The 26,103-nt window shown below is 39.2% G+C and overlaps 1 protein-coding gene across 15 annotated transcripts in view; it reads left to right on the plus strand.

The window, feature by feature from the left end:
• Nucleotides 1-26,103, plus strand: part of POU2F1 (POU class 2 homeobox 1) — a 112,340-nt gene that overhangs the window by 44,568 nt on the left and 41,669 nt on the right. For 9 of the 15 annotated variants that reach the window (XR_014855411.1, XM_085076480.1, XM_085076497.1 and 6 more), the window contains 4 exons: nt 15,714-15,779; nt 18,945-19,016; nt 22,147-22,247; nt 25,060-25,113. Coding sequence is in view for 14 of the 15 variants with exons in the window: in XM_085076480.1 (XP_084932606.1) it covers nt 15,714-15,779; nt 18,945-19,016; nt 22,147-22,247; nt 25,060-25,113 (293 nt within the window). In the remaining variant the exon portion in view is untranslated. Of the gene's footprint in view, nt 1-4,123; nt 4,268-10,758; nt 10,974-15,713; nt 15,780-18,944; nt 19,017-22,146; nt 22,248-25,059; nt 25,114-26,103 lie in introns of those variants that run through there. The other 6 variants (XM_085076544.1, XM_085076554.1, XM_085076562.1 and 3 more) reach the window with 4 other exon arrangements.

Here is a 26,103-nt window from a genome sequence, read left to right on the forward strand (position 1 = left end):
CAGAGAAAGCCTAGTCCTTATCTGGTGGCTTGTACTGTTACATCCAGTAGGTATTTGTGGCCAGTCGGTCCACCCTGGCTTCCAAACCAGCCCCAGTGCCTTCTCCCTGTAGTTTAGCCAGCAGGTATGGAATGGGGCACAGGGAGAAGGCTGGGGTGAAGAGCTGCAGGTTTGGTGCAGGCAAGAGTAGTGAGCTGTGCTTGCAGGATGCAGAAAGGACTGGAATTCACAGAAGGGGGGGGGATCTGTGCTTGTAGGTGGGGAACAAAGTATAGGTTTTGTATGTAATTAACAGTTGTTTGACAGTCACAAGGTAACTTTGGACTTTCACAAGGAGACTTAGCTGATACAGAAAAAATACAATGAAAAAGTGAAATATTTTGCAAAGCACTTGTCAGAGAGATACTGTCTTGTGGAAGTCTTATAACTTGTCCAGAAGGATTTGAGTTTGACTTTTCTCTTCCAGCTGTGTTTTTTTCTTGATGGCAGGGTAGAGAATGACAGGCATTTTCCAAATGCTGTAGTGTTTCTTAAAACTTCAGTTCCTCACAGCAGAAAAGCAAAGCCATTTCCTTCGCAGGCATCGCCTCTTGTAAATAACAGATATTCACTTTACATGCTGAGCAGTTGGTGGACTAGAAGCATATCCAGAGGTTTATTTTCCTGTGTTAATCAAGGAAAAATGGATGTGCTTTTTAGTAGATGTTTCCTTAACAAGATGCGGTAATTGGTGTTTCACTTGCTGAGTGTTTAAACTCTGTAGCCGATACGAAGCAAATACAACCTCTTTCTCGTGGCCAGCTGTGCAAGTTGCTATGGGAACTCGGTGGGGACTATCTGCAGATTACTGCTCTGGGGACCACACCTGGTTTATTTGCATTCAATTTAAGTTGGGGGAAATTCAAAAGAAGAAAAGAGGAGTGCAGACTCGCCGGTAGGCAGGCAAAAAAGGGCTTGTCATTTTGAGACTGTCACATTGGATGGAAAAGATGCTCGTATTCACGCTTCTTGCAGACTCATGCAGGGTTCTGAATTTTGTAGCCTTTTTACATGCATTTTGCCAGTATTGTGAGGCTTGTTGGAAATGTAATGTCACAGAGGATTTTTTTTTTTTATTTTTGCCTCTGACTTAGTTAAATGCCAGGGAATTTGCTAACTTTCTCTGCATTTTTAATGAGTAATCTCTCTGTGATGGTGAGGGATTGTGAAAGCAATATGGATACAGGTCCTTCTTTTAAAATGGCATGTTAGATCAACTCAGTGCAGTATTAAAATGTCAGTGCAATATTGAGTGTTGCTGGAGAGCTTAGCTTGAGGGTTTTTTCTGAATACTGAATTGCTCTTCTTTCAGTGGTGACTGACTTCCTAAGAAGGCTGGGGAATGATTTTCATTCAAGTCAGCAGCAGTGGTCAGCTGGCAGCTCTTGGGCTGTTTGTGGCTGGATTTTTGGGGATGATGGTATCCTGGTTTTACTTTTTTATTGCTTGTTCATGCTCACTACAGCAACTTGCCTTTTGACCAAGACTGGACAAAAGTGGTAAAAACACACTGTATGCTGATTTGCTCTTTATGCTGTTTCTTCCACTGGGTTGGCACTGTCTTGGTACCTTTCTGCAGGAATCAGAACATGTAAACTAATTGCAGAACAGTAGGCTTATATGCTTTGAGAAACGTGAGATCACTACCTTATTTTTAAAAAATCAGTATAAACATACTAAATATACTGTATATAATATAGTATATTTGTTTTATATAAAACACAAAATATGTACAAATATAAAAAGCATATATGCTTATATATAAACTATACATAATTTATATATATCTATGTATGTGTATGAAAAGTTCTGAAGGTTAATGGGTGGTTGCTTGTGAGCAGTTTCAGTTCTGATCTGTTGTTAATGTCACCAGAACTGTGGTGTCCCTTGAGAATTCCAGTTTTCAGCCTGGCTTGATGCTCTAGACCAACCTACAGGGTTTTTATATAGAGGCCTCAGACATTTATGAGGTGTACTTGTTTAATTTCTGTAGAGTGGTCTACTATGACATCTTAGGGTTACTAGTAGTTATTTTTAAATTCTTCTGTGAGCAATTCTTTCAGTTTGGGGTTTAGTGCTCTAAGCTGGGTCTGTCCTAAACTACTTACTGGTATAATTGTAGCTTTTACTCTGCTGCTGCTTCTGTCAGTCAACAACTTCCCATTTTCTTTACTTTCAAAACCTTCAAATTCTAATGCCTTCTTCAATGCATCTGATGAAAATAAGTGATTTTATAGTGAAGTTTTACAGTGTAGGAATTCTGTTTCCATTTTTTAGCATGGAAATGGCCTGTGTGAGACCAGAAATCAGAGTATTTTCCAGAGTGGTGTTGGAAGGGTGTGTGTGTGTATCTAAGTGTACTAATTGATCCAAGTTGTCAGCATTAGGGCTGAGAGGTAGTGTCCCAAACAGGAAATAAATAGTTGTTAAAAAGATTTTAATTTCTTCTGGTTGTCACACAATTTGTGTGATAGAATTCATAACATGGATGTGTAACATAAGGCTGGACTGATGCTGTAGATAATAAAAGTTTCAAGGCAATATTCCTGCTGGAACTATCCTTCCCATTTCTTTGTTTCTGCGTCCTTGCTGCCTTTGTGCTTCAACAAGGTAAACATTTCTCCTCTTGGATTAAAAACCAGATTTGGGTTAGTATTTCATCTTGCGGCTGGAGTAGTTTTAAGACAGACCAATTCTCTTGTGTAGTTGTGTAAGAGGCAGCAGTGCTGGCTTTTTGCTGCCTTGGCATTCATGGCCCATAGTCGTGGTACTGACAGGGTCTTAAATTAAGTGTCCTGGTTTTAATCTTTGATTCCTCTGTGAAAACAGTGAAATACACATGTATGAGAATTGTGTTTTATTGAGGAATGGGCAACTAAGAATTTAGGTATTCTGGGCATCACTTTTAAAAATTTTTAGTTAGGCCTTTTGACCTTATTTTTTCTACTGGCTTCTTTTACTCCGTAATTTTTGAGTAGATCATGATTTTTTTTTTTTTTTGGAGAGGATTCTGCACCTGTCAACCTAACAGTTCCAATGAAAATAAGTTACAAAAAGTGAGGCAGTGTGGAAAAGTTTACCTCTTGTCTGATTTGCTGGAGAAATAAACAAGACGTTCCTGTGTTCAGTGGTGTGTCCATGGGCCTGCAAATAAAATGTGCATGTCTTCCCAGCAAATCCTCTGCAAACACAGCCACAGGTGTCAGTCATGCTGCCTGCCCCTCAGCATTGCTTCTAGTAAACCCCTTCTTGTGGTTATTTCCTGGAAAAACTGATCAATGCCTTTTCTGATTTTGCACAGCATAGGTGCTAAAATGGGCAAAACTGGGCCTGTGAACATTTCCTGGAAAAGCTCGTGTAGGTCATACTTTATATGTGTAGTTACACTGTGGTTTTCATTTTCTGCTGTTCTTAAATTATTGTAAATTAAAGACCCAGGTGCCCAAACACTGTATGTTTTTTTTCTGGCTGATAGCAAATGCAGTCTTATGTTAGCTCTGAGCATCCAAAATGATAGATACTTGGATATGTGTGCTGATGGATGGAATCAGTGTCTGCAGTGTGAGTAACTGTTTCTTTCTTCAGATCTTGCATCTGGCAATTTTTTGTTCAATTTGTAACATACAAAGCAGCTTGTCTGGAATTTGGCCTTTTCCTCTTTTGAGATCAAATAATTTAAGCTTCAGAAAGAAGCATTCTCATGACATGTCTTGTGGTTCCTACAGGTGTTAATAGTGTCTGGATCAGTGTGCTGAGGGCATTAAAGCAATATCCTTCCTCGGATTTGAGATAGTTATTAAGGAAGAGAGAGGAAAAGCAGTTCCTGCAAAGCATGGCTGTAACAGCCATCCAACTTCAATTCATACGATGAGCTGCACAGATTTTGCATGTGCTTTTTGCTATTAATTTGTTTGTCAAACACTCTAATTAGCTAATTAGAGCTAAATACTATCTGGGCTGTTGATCTGGATGAATCAAGTTGGCTACAGCTGGACTCATTGTGAACTTAAACCTGTGACTTTGATTTATCTATTTTGAGAGTGACCTGTAGTGTAGTTAATGGTAAGTGGTGTGGAGGCTCTGGGATTTGAAAAGTGCTGTATGGTTAAGTCATACACTGAATTAGTCTCTTTGTAGAGCCCCTGTTCATCAAGCTGGACTAGTAATTGCTATTTTGGCAAGGTGGAGAACAGGGAAACAGCATAAGGCATTATGTTTTGATTTACAGGTGAGTTTGAAAATAATGTTTTTAAGCTTTGAGGGCCTATCCCTGTTGTGTGAGTGGACACGGGGAGGCAAAATTAATGCTTTTGGAATGCACATACAGTGCTGCTTCTGAAGTGGAATAGTTCATACAGCTGCTAAAACAAATATTTCTGTTCAATATTTGAGCTTGGCATAAGTACCCTTCATATGCTGGCAAGTCAACTGTGTTGTGATTTGCATATTAGATAATATTTATTTTTCTGAAATATTTGGTGTTTTTAGTGTGCATTGCAATAACAATTTGAAATGAACAATATTTATGCCACCTTCATTGCTCAGTGTTTTGGTTGTTTGGAAGTGCATTTACCTTTCCCATTCAAATGTGTGCACAATTTCAGTAGCCACTGCATGTGTGGAAGACATGTTCCCATAAATGTCATTTGTGGGAACGAATGACCCCACTTTAGGTCCAGGAGGTACATGAAGATTGGCTGGTGTTCCCTGCCAAGGGAAATTTGGGGATCACCCCATTCCTCATGGGGGCTAGTGCCTGATGGGGCTCCAGATTCTCCAGCTGGCCCAAGCTGCAGCATCCATAAAAGCTTGTAAGTTTTTCATGGAGGTTGTTTTTGGGTTTTGTTTGTTTGTTTAGGGGACAGGGGAGTTGGAGAGGAGGGGGAGGTGATATGGTGGGGTTTTTTTTTCTTAGTACTGCAATGACATAGACCTGCATCCTTAAATTGTCCCTTTTTTCCTAATTCTGATAAATGTTGAAGTTTTACTGATCTTGTTCTCCAGCCCTCCCTTGTGTTTTGTTCATGTAACTTCACATCAGTTTTTCAGACCTTACTTTGTCCTGAAGCCCTTTGTTGAAAAGCAGTGTGATGCATGCAAATCCTGTAAAAGTAATAAAATACAAGAGGTGTTTACTAATAGACAATATACCTCTACCCAAGATATTCAGTACTTGTCAGTGTGAAGTATTTTAGATTTGACAAACCAATAATTTTAAACCAGAATGAGACCCACATATGTGGACAAAAATTCAAAAGAGGTGTTTTCCATACAATATTCACATTTTAAGAAATTTCTGTGTGTTTTTTAAAAAGTCCTGTTTAACTTGGCGTCCTAATTTTCATATACAAGTTTACTAGAGCAATGAATATGTAATGGTATTGAGCCATACATCAAGTATGGTGGAATCAGAGCATGATTTGTTAATTTTCTCTGCTAACTTAAAGTTAAATTGAAAATAGGTGAATGCCCTGCAGACAATAAAATGTGCTAATGTGCAACAGCTCTGTGGCAGGTGGAACATGCTAGTTAAATAACACAAATTTGTTTTCAAAGGTGTGACACTTTGGGTTGGTTTTTGAGTTAAGTTCCTGGAGTCAGTGCTTGTGAAGCATGTAAATAAACAAAAACCACCGAAAACAACACAAAACAGAAAAAGTCTCAAGCCATTATGAAATAGTCATGAAAACCTTGAAAACATCATGTGAGTGGAACATGAGTGCTTTATTCGGATGTAAAGACCTAATGTTTGCTGCTCTTCAAAATATTCCATAATTTCTAAGTAAATGTTGTGACAATGACATTAAGTTAGACAACAAGGGTTGACTCCACTGAATTTGTATCCTTTGCTATTGGAAAGAAAACATACAGCAGGATGAAAGAAAAAGTATAATATGGATCCTCTCTTATGTGCCATGGCTTGTAGGCAGTAAGGGTTAGGGCAGAAGTGTTCAGGTGATGCACCAGAATGACAAGATTAGCCATAAATTTCAAATAAGGCTCAGTTTGCTTGTGAAAGTTACAATTCTGTAGTTTTTGAATGAGGGTAATTATTTTATTTTTTTCTCTTTGGATCACTGCCCTCCTTGTTTCTTCCCTCCTGGTGTGGTGGCACTATACTGTAAATTTGTCACAAACACAGATTTCTTTCTATGAAAAAAAAAAGACTTAAACCATGGTAGTTACTACCTTCTGTGGACAAAAAAAAATTGAGACTTAAAAAACCAAACCCACAAACAAACCCTTTTATATTCATGTGTTAGGTGCTTATGAGTATCTGCTGTCCTGCACTGATAAGATAAATTACCATTCCTGCTTAGCTCTCCACATGCTTAATTTCATTCAAAATTCCTTTGTGTACATTTTTTAAAGGCATTTTGTGTGGTTGAAAATTTTAAAGGATACTTATGATTTGAGTTTGTGAGAAGTAAAATTAGATGCAGACTGAAATTCCAATTCATAGCAATTGCCTAATGACTGGTTATTCTAAAACAGGCCAATTTTATTTGACTTTTCCAGACAACTGCTCTTTGGCTTTCAGAGCAAACTTACCAATTTTCAGATTAAATCAATTCTGTTAGCCAAAGTCAAAGGTGGTGGCTAAAATTAGAGCTTAGTTTGCAGCCCTAGCTATGAACAGGCTGCTGTCTCTCTGTTATTACTCTAAGAGGATTGTGCCAACTTTAGTAACAGTTTATTTTGTTAAAGTATGTGATTTTTACAATTTTTTTAATAGCACATCGGAGTTCTGTTGAAATTTTCGTTAGGTTTCATTTGGCTTGTGGGATGGAGACTTGGAAATGTCTTGTGTTAAAATGTAGTATCTTTAAGATAAAATGTCCTAGACAGTGATACACTAATGAAGGCAGGATGATAGTGTTGCAGTTAATACTGTATTTCCTTTCTCTGTGTTTTGTATTCCATTTGTATGTATCCCTTTGCGCTCTACTCCAAGTACAACACTGTTCAGAAGGAAAATAATGAAGGAAAATAATGGCTTATTGGGTAATCTCATCCGAAAGTGTGGCCCTGAAGTTTGTAAAGGTCATGCTTGTCACTGAGGTGGATAGGGGCAGAAATTTCTTACCTATCACAGAGGGCATGCAGTAAATGTCATTTTATTAATATATGGAAACACATCCATAGGAAAAAAAAAACCAAGAGTTGCACAGTGTGCAGGTAAAAATGATGGTCCCTTTCCCAAAATTGAATTATTAAGGCATCAGGTATTGTCATTATAATTGAATAAAGAAAGTGACATATTTGTGGGACAAACTGCAAAAGGAAAACATTCATTTGAAATGGGAAGGTATGGAAGATGTATAGAAAGTGACAAAAAAAAAGCAAATCAATTCAAGAGAGTCTTCTGAAGTGTTTTCTGCAGGCTCCAAACTGGTTGGCTGAAGAACATCCACCTTTGTCATACCTGGCTCTTTGTTAGTTCCTTTGGTTTTAAGGAAAAGTATGAATAGGATTAGGGGGGTAAAAATCATTAATGTAAAAACTGTACAATTGGGTGAAGAGAAGAGAAACATTTTTTGAGATATCTGTAGTTGTATGGGGTGTGGAGAGCTTTTTACTGGTGATCACAAGGCGTACCACTTTCTCTTCTTAGAGGTGCCTTTGGAAGAAAAATGAAACTTTGTGTGCAAAGCCCAGAATGCTGTTTTAGCAAAACACACGTACCAGAAGCATGTCCTTGGTTCAGGGTGTTAAGTAACTTCTAATAAGTAGCCATAAAGCAAAGAATGGGCATTGGTGTGGTAGAATCTAACCAGAACATTAGTATATTCCACTGCTGGTTTTGGAGCAGGGTGATATGCACCATTCCTCCCCAGATATTTTCTTTCTTGTGCCTTCAGGACTCCTTCAGAAGCCTTGCAGGTAAAGAAATAGTTGAACTAGTGGGGCATATATGAAACAATAGGATGTTTTCTAGCCAAAAATGAAGAACCTGGACATGACCAGCAGGCTCTGTGTGCAGGCCCTGCTCCATGTGACCTTCAGACACAGAGCTGGCACAGTTCATGGCTGTGATGTGGCCTCTGCAAATGTGACCTGTGGACAGTGTGTGGCCCTCGGTTCTGTATGGGGCTGTGCTCTGCAGGCTGTGATGTGCCACCAGTGTGACCTTGCAGACACAATGTAGGGGCTCTGCAGACTCCAACAGGCCCCCTCTGGGAATATGACCTGCAGGCACAGTGTCTGACAGGTAAATGCAGTTCATGGGCTCTGGACTGTGACATGTCCAAATATAAAGTGGATGCCACATCTCTGGAAGTGTTCATGGCCAGGCTGGATGGGGCTTTGAGTAACCTGGTTTAGTGAAAGGAGACCCTGCCCATGGCAGGAGTGTTGGAGCTACATGATCATTAAGGTCCCTTCCCAACCCAAACTGTTCTATGATTCTATGAACTTACATAAAAGGTAAGATAATAAAATTGTCAAAGCATGAAGTGGTCACTGAAAGAACGGTTTGGTTTGGGCGTTTTTGTGGTGTTTGGTTTTGGTTGGCTGGTTGGTTTGGGGTGGTTTTTTGTTTATTTGTCTTCTCTTTTTTTGGCCAATTGTTAATTTGACAGGTCAACATATAAGTTTTTATTTCAATGAGGATGTCAGTGGATGTTACAGTTCAAATGAAGATCTGTGTGGGGGTTGATGTTTGTGAGGCAGATCACCCATGGCAGATCACACACGTGCCACACTCTAACGGTCCCTTCCTGGGCTCTTGGTGCTGCACCTGTGTTCCACCAGCCCAACACACTCTGGTTGGAGGAGAACACTGCTGTCCTGCTCTGCTGCTGCTTCAGCTCAGCCACTGCTTAAACCAGCACTTGCTTTATGAAGAGCTTGGTTTGTTACACCATTTGAGTCCAGCTCTTCCAATAAAGCAAACGGATTATCTCCCGGTGCACTCCAAAAGCATGTATGGAGGAGTGAAGTTTGCTGAAGGTCTGCGAACCATGAAGATGTGCTTCAGAGGTCTCAATGGGACACGTGAAGGAGTAGAAAAGCCAAACTGGAAACAAGGTATTAGGAAAACCTATTCAGCACACAGAGTTGTTTCCCTGCAGTAGGGAGCACCTTCTCCTTCTCTTCTTGCAATCTTTTTCAAGTGTAGATCACTCATGTTAAATATATAGCTGGGAACATCTTGTGTTAAGTAGAGATATGAACCTGAACAGAAGAAGAGGTCAAGCGTGGAAATAAATTCCAGTCAGTACCGGATGATTGAGAAGTCCCTTTTCTTTCACTCCCTCTTGTTTGGAGAGGCGGTGCTTGAATTCACTTCAGAAATGAGGAGAAGAAAAGTACAGCTAGGGGTTTCTTAAAGGAAAAGAAAGAAAAAAACAACTTACTCTTTAAATTCACATTAGCATCTGGACGTGGGTGGCTCAACCCTGTAATCATCTGCATCACCATGTTACCTTTTCCTGATCACAGTAGGGAATAATAAATTTTGTGATGTCCATATGACGCTTGAATTTTTATATAAATGTTCTTGCTGTTAAGGACACGAATATTTGAGTGGCAAACAAACTATTTGAAATTTTTTAGTAGAGCCTCTTAGTTAGTCCACTTCTGCGGACCACTTTTGGAAAAGAAGATTGATTTCTCCATAGACCAAAGCCTCTTCCCAGTTCTCCAGCGCTCCAGTGCACTTTGTGGTCACAGCAGCAAGCGCGTTCTGGTTATCACTGAGTGGTTCAGAGATGCAACGTGGGTGTGACGTGCCCCTTTCAAAAACCATAGCTCTGCAATGAGCTTTCTTTAGCCATATTGTGTACGTGTTTGAAGGGATTAGTAATAGATTTTTGGTTTTTTTTCTTGGAAGTCATTGGAAAGCAAAAGACTAAATCTATTTTGATTTCACTCGGGATAGATTAATGGGTGTCAAATGTTACACAATACTTGACATATCCACTGCTGTTAAGTTGGCCGTGGCAAAGGGATTACCCGATAATGAATCACCAAGCTCTTTAGCCGTTTAAAGGGAATCGTGCCGCTTCCTTGCCCTGGTAGGGCTCTCGTCCCTGCCCGGGACCTTCCCGTGACAGTGCGTGTTCAAATGTGGAAAACTCCACGCAGATGTGTGAGCACCGGTTTGACAGCTTTGTGTTCGGCTTCTACCTTGCTAATTGTTTTCGTGGGATTATTTGGATTGTGTAGAAAGCTTTTTCCAAATCCCCTTTTTTACTGAAGTTATTGTTGCCAGCAGGAATAAGATTAAAGGTGCTTAAGTCTGTAGAGTTGTTTCTAATTTGTACGTGTCATTTCAGTGGCATTTGAACAGAACTCTGTCTCTTCCCCTCCCTGCTCCCCTGTGGTACTGTGCTTGAGTTAGGGCTGAGAAGCCAAGCTATTGGAAGAAAATTCATTTTGTTCCCTAATTATTATGCTGGCACTCGGGAGATAATTTTTCCCTTCATGCACTGCCAATTAATATGCAAATGAGCTGATAAATATTTATACCGTGATTTAAATTATGCAGGGAGCGCTTTCAGTGTACTCTGCAAATGAATTGTTCATGGACTTCAAAGTGCTGGCTGCTGTGCTAACGAGAGGAGATTTGCATAAGGCCCTAATCAGGCGCATACTGATTAAGCTTCATTATGGAAACTGCCAGCTGCAATCTTTGTTTCTATTTTATTACAAAAAGGGGAACTTTTCACGCTTCAGTCGCCTTGACAATGTCAGACACAGCTAGTAGGAGAGACTAAAACTCCACACAGCAACTGAAGTTTCCCTGTTCAGTTGAAGATTGCTATGGTGTAACTGAAGTTGTATTTCTCCCCCCACCTCCCCACTCCCTTTCGTGTTCGGTCAGAGCAGTAGTGTAGATTTGATAGAAATTGCCATTCTCCCGTTCCTTGGACTATCTGAACCTGTAGAGGATACCACAGCAATGCTGGACTGCAGCGACTACGTTCTAGGTGGGTACCAGCTCAGCTCTTTCTTACGGACACCGAGGCTGTGAGATTGACTATGCATAGTGGCTTAATCACATATGCAGAAGGTATTTGTGGGGCTGAAGCTCACCAGTGAATCGGCAGCAAGTAGCTGCCTGATAGATGGATAGGTAGATCTGTACCAGGGAAATACATGCTTTGGTTTGTTTGTTTGTTTTCCTCTTTTCTCTCGGTCCAGGAGAATTTGTTTCCTCTGCACAGACTTGGATGATATTAATGCAGACCTTTTGCTTTTAGGATTTCAGTCTGAGAGGCATTTGGTTTCTAACAAACACTGGTCTTGACTTGCATATCTGTGTGTTATGAATTTTAAGGCATTGAAATGAATGAAAGAGAGCCTCAGTGTCGAATGAATTTAGTAACTGTATTGAGCCATTCCACAACAGAATGTATGTTATGTCTGTGTATTTTTGATATAGCAAGGTTCGTCGTGTGTAATAGAAAATAAGAGGGAGTGCACAGTGGTTGCCATTGATACCGTTGCAAGCTGTGCTTAAGGTTACTGGGATAATATATTTCCTGTGCTGAGATTCCATCAGGACTGCAGAACAGACATGCCATAATTTCTTCTTCTTGTCTTTTGAAGTTATTTATAGTAATGGATCATCTTAATTTTACAATAGGTTTTATTTATTTTTGAGGCTTTTCCCCTGAAGCTCAATGTATATATATATGTATATATATATATGTATTTTTATTGTTCTTTTAATTCCATCATATAAGTTCATGTGGGAACTTACATCTCAAAAGAATATATTTTTAGATGGTAAATTTTAAAGCAGACATTTGAATATGTTTGTTTCTAAATATGATGTGGTTTTTGAAAATTAGTTTCTAAAGAATTTTGGGCATGTTTTCTCTTGCATTGAACTTTGTTTTTTCCACACACATAAATGAACCTTTTTTGCTGGTGCTAATGGAGTATTAGGCAGTTCTGCTTTAATGGGTGAAAGGAAACAGTTAATGGTATATACCTTGTTAAGATTTTCTTTGCTTTACCAGCTGTGTACAATCCTTATAATGCTTCAGGTTGGTCTGGTGTCCACCGCTTCTTTCTCCTGAATGCCTTTGGAAATGTTCCTGAGGGTGTGTGAAAGGCTGGCACAGCACTGCCTGGCGACACCTCAGCCCTGCTGGCGGAGTAGCAGTGTGGAATGTATTCACTCCTGAGAGTTTGATTTCAATCATGCACCTGCTGCTTTCGTTCCTTCCTTCTGGGGAGTTTGTTTTTAGATAATGTTGGCAGAAGTTGTAGCCCAGGGCCTTTATTTAAAACCCAAGTAAGATCTAAAGGAAGAAGAAAAGGTGAAGCATTAAGGTTTGGGTTTTTTTAGCCCACTTCATTTGTTTATTCTTTTAAGTTTAAAGCAGAAATTGTATGAGCATGTATAAACCAAGTAGCCTTTTTATTTGACGTAGACTGATTGTAGGTTGAATATCCCGCGGATATGAGCCTGTTTTGCTGGTAGCAGTTTTGTGCTTCAGATGTATGTCATACCATTTGCAATGGAAATAGCGGCATTGTTCTTGATGCTTTACATGCAGAAGGCCCACAGATTGAACAAGAAATAGTCAGCTGGTGAAATAATGGATGCTATCCTTCGCTTGAGCCTGAGCACTACTAGAGATGTTTCTTCTTCCAACTTGCTGCTTTTTCGCAATAGCAATGTTTGAGGTCTTTGTTAAGGATGGATCTTTACAATAAAATATTCTTCATTTATACAAGCTTTTGGTAGTTAAGTAAATGTTATGTATGTCTAGTACTAAAAAACACTGAAAACCTTTTCTAGAAGGATTTATTTTGCAGGATAGCCTGACAGAAAAATGTGTCCTGGCTTGCTTTATGGAAAGAGGTCTGTACAGTTATAACTTTGTGTGACTGAGCAAACTTGCGCATCATGCTGGAAGACTTCCTGTGTGAGCCTCCTTATAGGATGAAACAGTTACTACCTTGCTTGAGCTCTGTGTACAGGACAGCCATATTTCCCCATCTGAGTTTAGATTGCTTATTCCACCATTAGTGTCCTGCACCTTGGCTCTAATATTTCAATTTCTGCAACAAATTAGCAACAGAAGGCCCTTTGTTGTTTTTCGAGCGAGACTTCTTTGAAGGGGTTCAGCAAATGGAGTCCGTGTTTCTGAGACAGAACTCTCTCAGCCTGTGCTCTTCCTTTTGTGGTCAGTTGTATCATAAGTTCAGGCTATTCTTCTGCTCTGGACTTACTGGACATCCTATGTCCAATAGCCTCATGAGTTAGCCTGGTTTCCACTGCCAAATGTATTTAATTTGTAAGCATTTCCTGTTGGATGAGGACTCTTCATGTTTGCCTCCTAAGCAAAGACTCCCATTCAGTGTTCTCTAAAGTTAAATTTCGGTAGCTGTCTGTGTGTAAAGGGATGAACTAATGCTGTTTATCAAATGCATGTTGCATATAATCACTCTAAATAAATGGGGTGTTGCCATAACAATAAATTCAGTTTAAGGTATATGCAATATCTAGATAGAAACGCAGAGAGGGCTATGTCAAGAGTAGACATTTCTATTTAGTCAGTGGAACCCATGATCTGTTTCTAGAGTGTGGATCATGATATCCAGATGTGGAAAATGGCAAAATAAAGAACCTGGAAGCAGTAGGTTCTGTACCTGAAACCTTAGCAGAGCTCTGTTTTTTGAGACTGAACTTGTAACTTGAATGTGCTGAGCAGAGGTTTTGAGAAGCAGGGCAAAACTTGCCTTTTGCTGAAGTGTGTGCCAGCAGTGCTCAGCTGCAAAGTTTCTCCTCATTCACACCCCCTTTCAAAAAGCAGTTAAACACACGTCTGCCTTTATACCAAGGGTAACGTTGATAGTCCAGATCTCTTTTACACGTGGCTGAACATTTGAAAGATTTAAAATCGGCATAGGAACTTTCTGAGAAGAGTTGAGGCTCTGGAGAGGCTGTGTTAACTTGTCAGGTGAAGTTCTGTGGTTGTTACAGTCCTCTGGATTTTCAAGACTATTGGGTTCAACTGCCACCATTGTTTATGTGGAATATTATATAAGTTTTAAAAATACTGATCACAGAATCACAGAATGGTTTGGTTTGGAAGGGACCTTAAAGATTATCCCATTTCAATGCTCCAACCCCTCAAACATGGGCAGGGACACCTTGCAGAAGATGAGGTTGTTCAGAACCCCCTCCAAACTGGCCTTGAAAATTCCCAGGATGGGGGGCATCCACCACATCTCTGGGCAGCCTGTTCCAGTGTCTCACCACCCTCACAGTAAAGAATTTCTTTCTATTATCCAGTCCAAACTTGCCCTCTTTCAGTTTAAAGCCATTCTCTCCTGTCTTATCACTACATGCCCTTCTAAAAATTCCCTCTCCAGCTCTCTTGCAGGTTCCTTTAGGTATTGGGAGGCTGCTATAGAGTCTTCATGGAGCCTTCTCCAGGCTCTACAACCCCAACTCTCTCAGCCTTTCCCCATCACAGAGATGCTCCAGCCCACTGATCATCTTGGTGGCCTTCTCTGAAGTCCTATGCTCTGACACCTCTCAGTAGTGGCAGGTGATGGTACATGGCAATAGTCCATCTTCTCATTTCCAGCTTTCATGGGCTGCCAAGCACTGAGGGGTCTGGGCATTCTTGGAACTATCTGGGGGAAAGATGCAGCACGGTTAATGCTGCTCCTGTGTTCTTCTTCAGCCCACTGGTATTTTGGAAATCACTGCTTTGATGAAAGTGCATGACAGAGGTAACCTTTTAAGCACCTAGCAGGAGAATATCGTGGAGTAAAGGGTTCATTTAAAGCTCACTGAACTTGCTTTTAGCTCATTATGGGAGTGGAAGAGTGTGCTTAAGGATTTGCTTACACTTCATTTTATGAGCAGTTCTGTCTTGAGATTCTTTTTGTAATTTTGGTTTGTGATAATGTGGCACACTGGGGTCGGTGGCAAGGAATGAGGAGGTAATAAGCTGGAAAGCTGATGCTGTACACAGAACATCTGTATAGATTCCTATATAAGGAAACTATATTCTCTCTCTGCCATCTGGAGAGGCCCTCTGCATTGTACTGTATTCAGCTGACAGGCTTTGAAACCAGGAACAGACTTTTCAATAGATTCATCCAGAGGGAGAAAGGAGAGGAATTATTTTATATTTGTATGGTTTTGCATAAATAGATAGGAAATATAAAATAACTTAATGTCAGTGACATTCCAGTAAAATAGAAATACAGCATTAGAAGAATGGTATCCATTTAATTGTAATGACTGAGTTTCCTTTCTTTTATTGGGGTGGGGCAGGGGGAACAAACACAAGAATAATGTAGGCCATGATGGTCAGACCTAATGTTTTTGGATCTTGATGTAGTCATTGTTCCTTCCTCCCCCCTCCTTTTTTTCTTCTATGACTTTCATTGTATTGAAAATTAAGTTCCTACCTATCATTGCCCTCCAGCATGCTGTCTTTTATTCCCTTAATACCATGTTTTCACGTATGGGAATAATGTCATAGAAAATTTTGAAGTAATATTTATCTGGAAGATTCAGTATTGTGTTCTGCTTTTGGTTGTTCTTTCTTTTTTTTTGTGTTATAATCTGAATTATGGTAAAGTACATAGCAAATTTTTGCTGTTCTGTACTTCCCTTAAACAAAAAGGTATGAATAGATTTGGGGATTTTTTTGCTGTATTGTTTTATCAATCTTTGTGTTTTAATGCAGACTCAAGAATGAACAATCCGTCAGAGACCAGTAAACCATCGATGGAGAGTGGGGACGGGAACACAGGTAAGAAATGATCAATTCTGGTGTAATTGAATGGATATTAAGAGCAAAATTTATTTACTTGTTTACTGGGATTTAAAAAAAACCTACAAAACCAACCAAACATAAACCTACACCCACTATTTTTAGAGACCTGGGAACACTTTTGTCATTAACCCTACTGCATGCAGGGCTTTATTCATACCTACTTTATTGGAACACCACCCACACTTTTTATGTAAGATTTCCCTTGCCCACTTTTTATGTCTGTAATGTTTCTGATGCTGCTGAAGCTCTGGTGGCACTAGCTCTCCATAAATAGTCTCATTTTTTCCTGGCAGAGCATACCTTCGGCACTTCTAACTTCATCATTTATTTTTGGGTTGAAATTTTCCCTGGCAGATGTGGGCCACTGCCTGATCTTGTTTCCATTTTAGACTTCATTCAAGCTGTCACAACAGTTCTCAAGAACAAGTCAAAGGGAGAAAGCATAATTTCTCAAAAAAAAAAAAAAAAGTTAGCCAGCTTTTCTGTGATTTCTTCATGTGTTAGGAGAGAACCTTGAAATTTGGTGGGGAAGAATAGATTTTTTAATCAGGGCCAATGTGCCTTTTGGCACATCCTTAAGATGTGACCAAATTCTAAGCCATTTAAGAAGCTTGTTGAGCCACTATAACTTAGTCATGCTATCTCATGCTTTAATTCCTTTCTGGAGGTAATAATAATGTTTATTCTGAAAGTAAGAGAAATTACAGTTCTGAATGGAAAGAAAGAAGTTTAATCTACCTCAGAATCTTCTCTCGGCTCAGAATAGCATTTGGGAAGAGAAAATTCTGATGAGAAGGAACTTGTTGCTTCTCATGCAACAAGTGTAGCTACCTTGTATGATGAAAACTAGTTTTCTTCCTTATGGTTCAATAATAAGTTTTATTTTGAACTCTAGAAATTAACAATTTTCAATTTTCTTTAAGCCAAGAGGCTGGATTTTTTCTGCCACTGCATGGGGTCAGTCAAAAGGAATGCTGCCTGCTTATAAATGTGTGTTTTGTTCCTAGCGTCTCAGGTTTTATAATTATCATTGTATTTTTAATAGGAGAGGTATCAATCCTTTTTCTTCACAGAAGTGTTTTATTGTTAATTTAATGGTTTAAGATAATATAAAACATTATTTCAAAAACATATGGGCTGTAAATATTTCATGATCATAAACAGCATCCAGAGAACAGTGGTTTTAAATATCTCTGTGGACTCCTTGTAGCTGGAGGATGTGTGTAAACTTTTGAGAAAATTCAGACTTCCTCCTCTGTGTGACCACAGTTCCCTGCATGTGCTTTCTCCAGAGTGCACTCCCAACACACTTCCTTCAGTACAACTTTAGCAAGTTCACCTTAACTGAGCTGGTAAGGAGGAGGATTTGTTTTATTCAAAGACAGTCAATTATCACAGGAGCATTGCATCTCCTTCAGCAGAACTCAGCTCTCTAGATAAATACTTCATCATTGTGAGGGTGAGGGGGTCATGACATAAAAGAGATGGATTGTAAAGCTGCATTTAGGTCCTCTCATGTTAAAAAGGGATACAATGTCTGTATCTTTTTTTTACTCTAATATTAGAGGTAGTTATTACAACAGTTTGCCTGACTCGTGTTTGAAACTTTTGGAATATTGTTTCTTTAGTTTAAATATTTCCAGTCTTTCCTTCCAGTTTTGTATCCTGATTTTTAAAATTATATGAACTAAAGTAATCTAGAATTTTGGAGGACTCTTTGTTCTGCAGTTATTGCTTTGTTTTTAGATACAGTACTCATAAACCACTGGAGATAGTGATTGATGGCATTTGTGATGTTCTTTGGGAGCTCAAGCATCAGTTGTATTAGTCAACCTGGCAGATGTTAGGCTCTGAAAGGAATACTCACAGAATGTAATTTTAGGCTTCTGATCAGGGTACTTAGATTGTGGTTCTGAGCTCAGTGCATACTTGAGTGAAAAGAAGTCAGCTTTCAGCTCAGATGCTGAGGAACTGGAAGTGCCATTGATTTTCTGTCAGTGCCTGTGCTCCCCAGATAATGCGTGATGATGATTTTTATAAACACTCAGAGTTCTTATTTTTGTAACTTTCTCTAACTGTCTATTTTCCAGTGACATTTGTAAATCACTTGAGTCTGCTGTGTAAACACTAATAGTCTATCTTTTAAACCTCAGTGGATGTTTGTTTGGGTCATTCCTGTTTTAAACTGTGGTAAGATAATGCGACTTGAAAATGTTAAGAGAAATTACTGTAGGGCATGAATTTACATTTGGCAGAGCTAGTGTTCTTAGGAAAAAACCAACAGCTACCACTGGTTAAAGATGACAACATCAGTAGTTCTCTGAGCTATCAGCTAAGTTTCATGGGAGTTAACAAACTAGGGTTTTGTATTTCGAGCTCTGACTATTCAGGACACATTGTAAAGTCCCCTAAATATATTGGTCACAATACAGTGCCTGAAATACATTATGACTTTAAATTTTCTGTTTTAACTGGTCTTTCCTTTTAAGCATATGAAAAACCAACCCATACTTCAGACCAGTTAAAAACAACAACCAAAGCATGTGAGTACAGGAGCTGTTGGATGACTGTTTTCTTAAAAACATGGATTGACCAACAGGTCATCAGTACTGCAGAGTTACAGAAATCTTTTCCAGCCTTCAGTTATGGGCAGACAGTCTATACAATATCTGATGGGGAAAGGAGAAGTAAGAAGAATGTCTTACAGTAAAGGATAGCCCTTTTGATCTACTTTTTACAGGTAGCATAAAATTTTCCAAAACATCTCAACCTTTTTGTTTGTTTTAATAGAGCTTCTCTTTTAAGAGCTGTGTGAATGCAGAACTGTGAAAGCCAATGTTGTAATGATTATGGAAACTGTACTATTCTGACATGAACTGACATAGTAGCAAAATAATAGTTTTTGTAAGTGTAGTATTTGGAAGAATTCTAAGGATTCTTGTTTGCATTGCTTCATTTCCAAAGATTGATATTCCAGTTTGCATAAGAAGTGTGTAGGAGAGAAAAGGAGAAGGATCATGAAATATTCTTCAGCTGCTAAAATCTTGGGCAAATATCAATGCTAAACTTGTTATTAGGAAATGTGGACAGGGAAATAACAATTTCTGGGTATTGAGGGTATCTCTCTCTCTCTTTCAACAGAGAGGAAGAGAGAAAGTGACCTGGGAAAATATACTGGTGGTCCTGAGAGATGTCTCCCAGAGCACAGTGCAGGTACCTGCTCCAGCTAGTTTTGAAATCTTCCTTCTCCTTGGCTGCCTTCCCTTCCTGAGTTCCTTATTGCACCTTACTCCACATCTCCCCAGATCTAAAGTTCCTCGCTCCTCTTCCTTTCTAATGCAGTTTGCAAACTCAGGCTGAAGTGTGATGATTATGATTGAATTTTGGGAGTAAGTTGTTTTCCTGACTGTAGGTGCAATGTTACCTTGCCTGCTCTACTTTGTCATGCCTTTACCCTCTGCAGGTACAACTCCAAGATGGCATAAACAAATCCATGTTCAGCACATAGTTTTCTGTTCCTTTCCCTGGGATAGCATTGTATTAGTCTTCATCCAAACCAGCTCTGTGATGCAGCCCAGCACATGGCTGAATTTATCCCAGAATTCAAATGTTCTTGGGTTACATTGGACCTCTGCTATAAGGGTGAAATTTCATCCTGCAGCTTGCTGGGGGCTGAGCACCCAAACTAAAACAAGCTACTTACAAACCACCAGAAGGGGCAGGACAGGGACAATGGAGCTGGAACCAAGAAGAAAGGAGAGATGGGAGATGGAGAGTTCACCCTCTTTTTGGGTGTTTTTGGTGTTGGCAAGCTCTACCAGCTGACCACCTCTAGAAGTTATGGAAGCTGGGATGAAGATGGAAAATACATGCATACTTGGGATTGTTAAAATCACAATACTTGTGATTGCATCAGCCATGTCTGTTAACCATCACAGGGTTTTGTATTTAACTCTTACCTCGAGCAGAAGTGGCATTCAAATCCTTTCATGTCCTTGCAGCATGCTGACCTTCTGCTTCTGACAGCTCCCTTTTTCAGCTCCTTATCAGATTTCTTGGATTCCATGGGAGTGGTGTCACATCCTGAGCACCTTAAAAAAAAGGCCTAAGTTGCTTCTTTTTTTTTTTTTTTTTTTTTTTTGGGGCCCATGGAAATTTTAAGCTCAGTCTTGGAGCTTGCTTTGTTCAAAACTACCACCTAGGAGGCTTGTTTCAGATTTCCATACTAAGAGTCAGCAGAACTGCTAACTGGAGCATTTTTTCTGCACACATGCACAGTAGTGTTATTTTAATATGGTATCATGATTTTTTGAGGCTCTTTTTGGAAGATAGTTAACTGGAACAGCTTCACCTGTTTACCTAAGGTGAGGCTTCCAGCTGCTCCTCTCAGAAACAGAAAATTTTATTTAACCCCCACAAGTTTCTTATTGGAATGAGGAGTATTTGCCTTGCAGTAGGTTTTCTTATCTATTTTTTTCAGACATGGGAATCCCAGATCATAGGTTGAAAACTAATTCAAAGCCTTTGCTTAAATGAGGAGGTGGTAGCCTGTTTCCTTTGAATTATAGCAGCTATTTGATAGGAGTTACTTTTATATATTTACCAAATCACTTTTCCATTCCCTTTGGATTTCGGCATGGAGAGAATTCTGAAGTTTACTGGAAAGAACGAAGATAGATGAGATTCTTCTGGTTCTTTCCAGCAGACCTTCTTATATACCATTCTTTGGAGAAAGGCAACTGAGTTGCATTCCTTTGAGATCAATTCAGACCAGTGAGAGTCCTTACATTCACTTTGAATTGGAGTTTTGGACTCATTAAGCAAAACAATTTGATGTAGTTTAAAACTGGAATATTTTTAACATGTCTGTGGTTCTTTGGCTGCATGTATGTCTCTTAAGTTTGTAAACCTTGGCCCCAAGCATAGAATTGAAAATGTGGGTGTTGACCAACTCTTCCCTCACAAAATCTCCACCAAAGATGCATCAAAGGGCCACCTTAGCTGTAACCTTACATGGGTACTGGAAAGATTTATATTGTGTCTGTATTTAATTGAAAGTGTCTCAGTCTTTGGAAACGTTACCTGTGTAAGTTGTTTGTAGGTCAAAATAGCAGTGAAAAATATTGGATAGTCCATTTTACTAATCACATTTTATGGCTGCTTGCTTTTGCAGATGTTTCTATGGAATGGCAGCCACTTGTTGTTTAACAACTGTGACTCTTTTGCTTAGCAGATAACCTAAATTTTTATGTCAAAGAATGTAAATGATGGAAGGAATTTTGAAGTAGGAGTTACTATGCACACCTGCCCATGGGCACTGAACAAAATCTGATTGTCATGATGAGTAAACATGCAAGTCTAAAGCTGGTTTTGCTTCATTTCAGTCATGCAGTTTTAAAGATTGCATCATCTGTTCTAGAAATTCCCTGCAGCCTGACACACTCGGAGTCTCCCTTCCTGTTATTAGCCACTGTGGGATAATAACATGTTTTTTGTGTAACAACACAAAAACCCCCTTGTTTTTTAATTTTCCTTTTTCTTCTCACAACCAGATTATTTTGGGATAGTTTGGGGGTTTTCATGTCTTCCAAGCTATTTAGGAAAAGACTGCAAAAATGTAGGAAAATAAGAGGTTTTTGGTTATACGAAAGTACTTGAAAGCAGAAGGAAGCCCAGACAGTTATCTTTAAAATTAATTTTAATGGATATGTGGAGGTACCTTTTATTGAAAGAGTAAAACTGTGGTCCATAACTGCTATCTATATATGGGACTTCTGTTTTCAAGTATTATTTTACCTGTCTTTAAGGAAAGGTGACTTTTATATGAACCTTGCTGTTGGCACTTTCTGAACTTGAAGATAGTCTTCAGCTGCTGGGTAGAGGGGGCATGGAGAATAGAAACATTTTAATCATAGCAGCAAGCACCCATTTGGTTCTCAAACCATGTAGAGAGTGATGGGGTAATAGTGTACATAGAAACACAGGTCATAGAATTATTTAGGTTGGAAAAGGACTTTAAGATCATCAAGCCCAGCTGTTAATGCTGCCAAGTCCACCATTAAACCATGTCCCAAAGTGCCACATCTAAACATCTTCTAAATATCTTCAGAGGACACAGAATATATGATGGAAGCTAAAGAAAATAGGATGTTGATTTTGTTCAGCTGACAAATGCTCTATTACTGAAGCCTGGACACTGCTTCCCCCTTCCTCTTCCCTAAAAAAATTAAATTCTCATGACTCTCAGAATTTTTTTTAATACTGTGCTGTACTTGGAGTATGAATTCTTATTCCAGTTCTTAAAAGTAGTAATTAATTGTTTTCAACATCATTCTCTGTCCAGGCACACAAACAAATGGCCTGGACTTTCAAAAGCAGCCTGTGCCTGTCGGAGGAGCAATCTCTACAGCCCAGGCCCAGGCCTTCCTTGGGCACCTTCATCAGGTAAGAGAAAACACATTTCAATCAGGGGAGACTCAGGCAGCTGTGAATGTAGCTGCCCTGGTGTGTTCCCTGTTCTCTTTCATGTATTAGAACATAAACATGGGTAGACCACCTGGTTAAAGAGCGTGCATGGGAAAAGTTCTAATTGTGGCGCTCACTTCATTGTACTAGGCTGCAGAATGTATCAGCATAGGGTGAGACCTGTTTGGGAGAGCTACAGATCACCTTTTTGGGGACTTGAGAATGCCTAAACTTTGTGGTGTGTTTTTGAGTAGGTTTGTTTTGTTTTGTTGTTGTTGTTTAACCTTAATAGAGATGCCAAGTTGAAAGGCAAAACAAAATTTAATTTTTTTACGAAAGGATTGCATTGGCTCAGTGCCTGCCAAGGTTCCAAAACTGGTACTGTCTAGTTAAAAACACTTCACTCTTACACACTAACTAGAAGGAAAGTTGATTGTACTTACTAAGCATATATGGTTTGTGAGGTTTTCTTTTTTACAAAAAAGTTATTTCAGTGACCTGTTTGTCAGATGATATTCAGACTTCTAATACTATCCCTCTGTTCTGCTGCCGCTGTGTTTAGGGAATCAAAGCTGAACTTCAGATGCAGGCTGAAGCAAAATGGGGCATCCCTAGGTGAAGAGAAGTATAAGGGGCATTTTTTTGTAGTTTTTTTTATCTGTTCACACTTGATGTATGAAAACAAATGTCCTAATTTCTTTCCCTTCCTCTGCACCAAGTTTAAACTTTAAAATACTGTACCTAATTGGATGACCTTGAATGTTTGAGGTCTGAGGTTGCACAGTTATTGTGGTATAATTGAGGTACTGAAGCTTTTATGCCCTCTTTTAAGAGCTCTGAACTGCCGTTTTATTGTATGGAACATTCCACACGTCTTGTCACATAATTGCAATTTTCCTAGCAGATTGGTTTATATAGGACCTAGGGAGTGCCACTGTTTGAATTTGCTGAACCAATAGGCTGTTGTAGGCTGCCTTTATGTGGAGAGAAGCTGACTAGTTTTCATGGGTTGTCAGTATGTGTTTAACGTGGACACAGATACAGCTGTTCTGCGGAATTCTGTGTGTTTGTTTTAGTCTTCGTTTTGTTAAATGGGTTGACCCAGGACAGTAATTGGCTTTAGCTCAGTGCTTTATCCTGCTTTGGAAATGTGTGTATTTAAACAGTTGTCAGGATCTTTATAACTTCATGTTTGATAAAGTGTGATTCATTTTTCGAAACTAGTTCAAAGGAAGATCTCAGGTATTCTTTTATTCACCTGCAGGTGTGTGGGAATCTATTGTCAAACTGTCCTCTGCTAGTGAGGCTGCTGTTAATGGGGTGTATTATTCAACTTTAAAACACAGCACTTTGGTCTAGACTAATGCAAAATACTAGGCTGTAGACAGCATTCAGGTACAGTTTAATTTCTAATTTGGAAATGGTGGTTGTGTGGTGGAATTGCATCCAAATGGCATTCACAGGGATTTTCAGGAATATGCTGACTGTACCTGAGCAATATACGTTTGTAGTCTTTTTTGTGGTATTTGTGTAATTTTAAAATATTATTTTGAGTGTATCTTTTGGATGGCAGGGTGGTGTTATGTGGGTTATTCTCTGTTTTTAATCCATGTTAGAAGCATAGATTACATCAACTGTGTCAAACTACATTGTGCTTCTGATGAGGAGGGGCTTTTCTGGGAGTGTTTGCTTAGATGTGGAGCATACTCAATATGTCTAGTACCTTCATCTAAAGTGATAGGAAATATTTCCAAGGTGACTTTTCCAAGGTTATTAATTTCATGTACTGCAATTTTTCCTGTGCTTGAAAATATGTGGACTCTTTATGTGGGGACATCTTTTTCTAGAGGCAAGAGTGCTACATTTTGCTTTGCTTTATTGTATCTTTACACGTCTCACCTGGTTTTCAAATGAGCTGTGGTTTTCAAACATGGCCAGAGATGAAATTCTCTACAGGCTGTTACTCTGACCTTTGAAAGTGTTGGTAATTAATTACATAGCATTCCTTCTTTATAACTAGGGGTGCTGGTAGAAACAAAGCGAGACTGATTAGAATGGGTTTCAGTAAGTGAAAATACAGCATTTTTTGTACAGAGGAAATCCTTATTAGAGATAAAAAAGCACTCCAAAAATCTCACTTTCTGAAGCATCTATTTTTCCTTATTGCTCACCCACAAGACCTTCTCTGGGCCTGTTAATCACAAACATTGAATTCAAGTTTTGAGTACACCTGAATCAATACCGCCTTTGTAAAGTGTCTCCGGTCCTCTGTGTTGAGATCTCCTTTTCAGTGGCTGAGGGCTGCAAATACTTGAATGGGTTAATTTGAGGGAGAGTGGTTATGCTCTGGGGTCTGTGCTGTGCATGTGCTTGCTCATATGAGAAAGCTGGTGAGAGCAGTGTTGGGTAAGACACATTCTGAAATGTGAGTAGGATGATGATGAGTAGAGCTTAATGCCCTGCCCTGAAGCCTGGATTTCCCCAACAGGAATAGGACTAGTTAGCCTGTCCACCCCAATATGCTCTGTTTCAACTCCATCCATGATAATATCTGGATCCTTAGGCAGGCATACCTTCAGCAAGAAGGTAGACAAATAACATTGTGGAAGAATCTTACAGATATTTTTCAGCTTGAAGCACAACCCCTATCCCACTGGTTCAGGTGTTAGAAGGACATGTTTTGTTCTTGGGGGAATTTTTGTTGGGCTATGGGTGGGGAGATTGTTCTTTCTACATTGTTAGTTTTCTGTGGATTCTACATTATTTCATTTCCATTTTTGCACTGTTGTAGGTCCAGCTCGCTGGAACAAGTTTACAGGCTGCTGCTCAGTCCTTAAATGTACAGGTAAAGACAGTTACCTTCTGCTGCTCATCCTTCTCTCATCCCAAACAGCATCAGTAGAGATAGCTCTTAACCTGTGGTATATTACTCTGTTTTTTCAGTCTGACTGGTTTTGCAAGTGATAGGTATGAAGGAATAATACTTTTACAACTGTAAATCAGGTTCAGGATTTGTAAGCCTTCAGACTCTGCAGTTGTTTAAAACATGTAGTGATCATAATATAATGCTGAATTTTAGTCAGGTATGGTGTAGTGAAAACCATGAAACTCCAGGAATATTTCGTGTTCTTCTATTATTAACTTATTTTAAGCACAGAGTGAGTATTACTTTGCAATTTATCTTCTGGCAACTGAAAATAGGAATATAATGGAGCATTAACTATGTAATGTGGCTAGTTTCGATTGCTTGTGTAAACAACACACAGTGATTTCAAAGTAAGTCAGAGTAATTGTTGTTTAATAATGTACGTGAGACAACAAAGCTTTCAAACTTTTCTATGATGCTGAACACTTCAGTTTATCTGTTAACATTCTACTTCCCCTCTGTGCTATATTAAGGGGCAAGGGATGCAGTTTTATTGAAAACTGGTTTCAGTATTGCTTGTTATTAAAGAATGGAGGTAGTGCATTACATGAAATGCAATAGAATGTGGACCCACTTATACATAATAACAATTTGGAAAGAAGAGGAGGTATAGTGACCTTCCTTTCTAAGAGGAAGGAGGCAGAAAATTGCCTTGGTTGCCATGGTAAACTTCCATCCCTGAGAGAGATGTTGGCAAACAGGCTGTATCTCCAGTGCAGAATGTTTACAGTCCTGCGCTGTAATTATCGCTCAATGACTGGCAGAATTAATCAGAGCCTTTATGTTAATTAGCCCGCTCTGCAGTCCCCAAAACAGGTGGTGGAAAATATGCAAATCTATGCAGAATTGTAATGTTCTGCATAACCAGTTTTAATTATCATAAAACTCTCTCCCCCTCTTCATGCACTT

Source organism: Lichenostomus cassidix, chromosome 1 (assembly GCF_008360975.1).
Source record: "Lichenostomus cassidix isolate B80296 chromosome 1, HeHo_3.0, whole genome shotgun sequence".
Lineage (NCBI taxonomy): Eukaryota > Metazoa > Chordata > Aves > Passeriformes > Meliphagidae > Lichenostomus > Lichenostomus cassidix.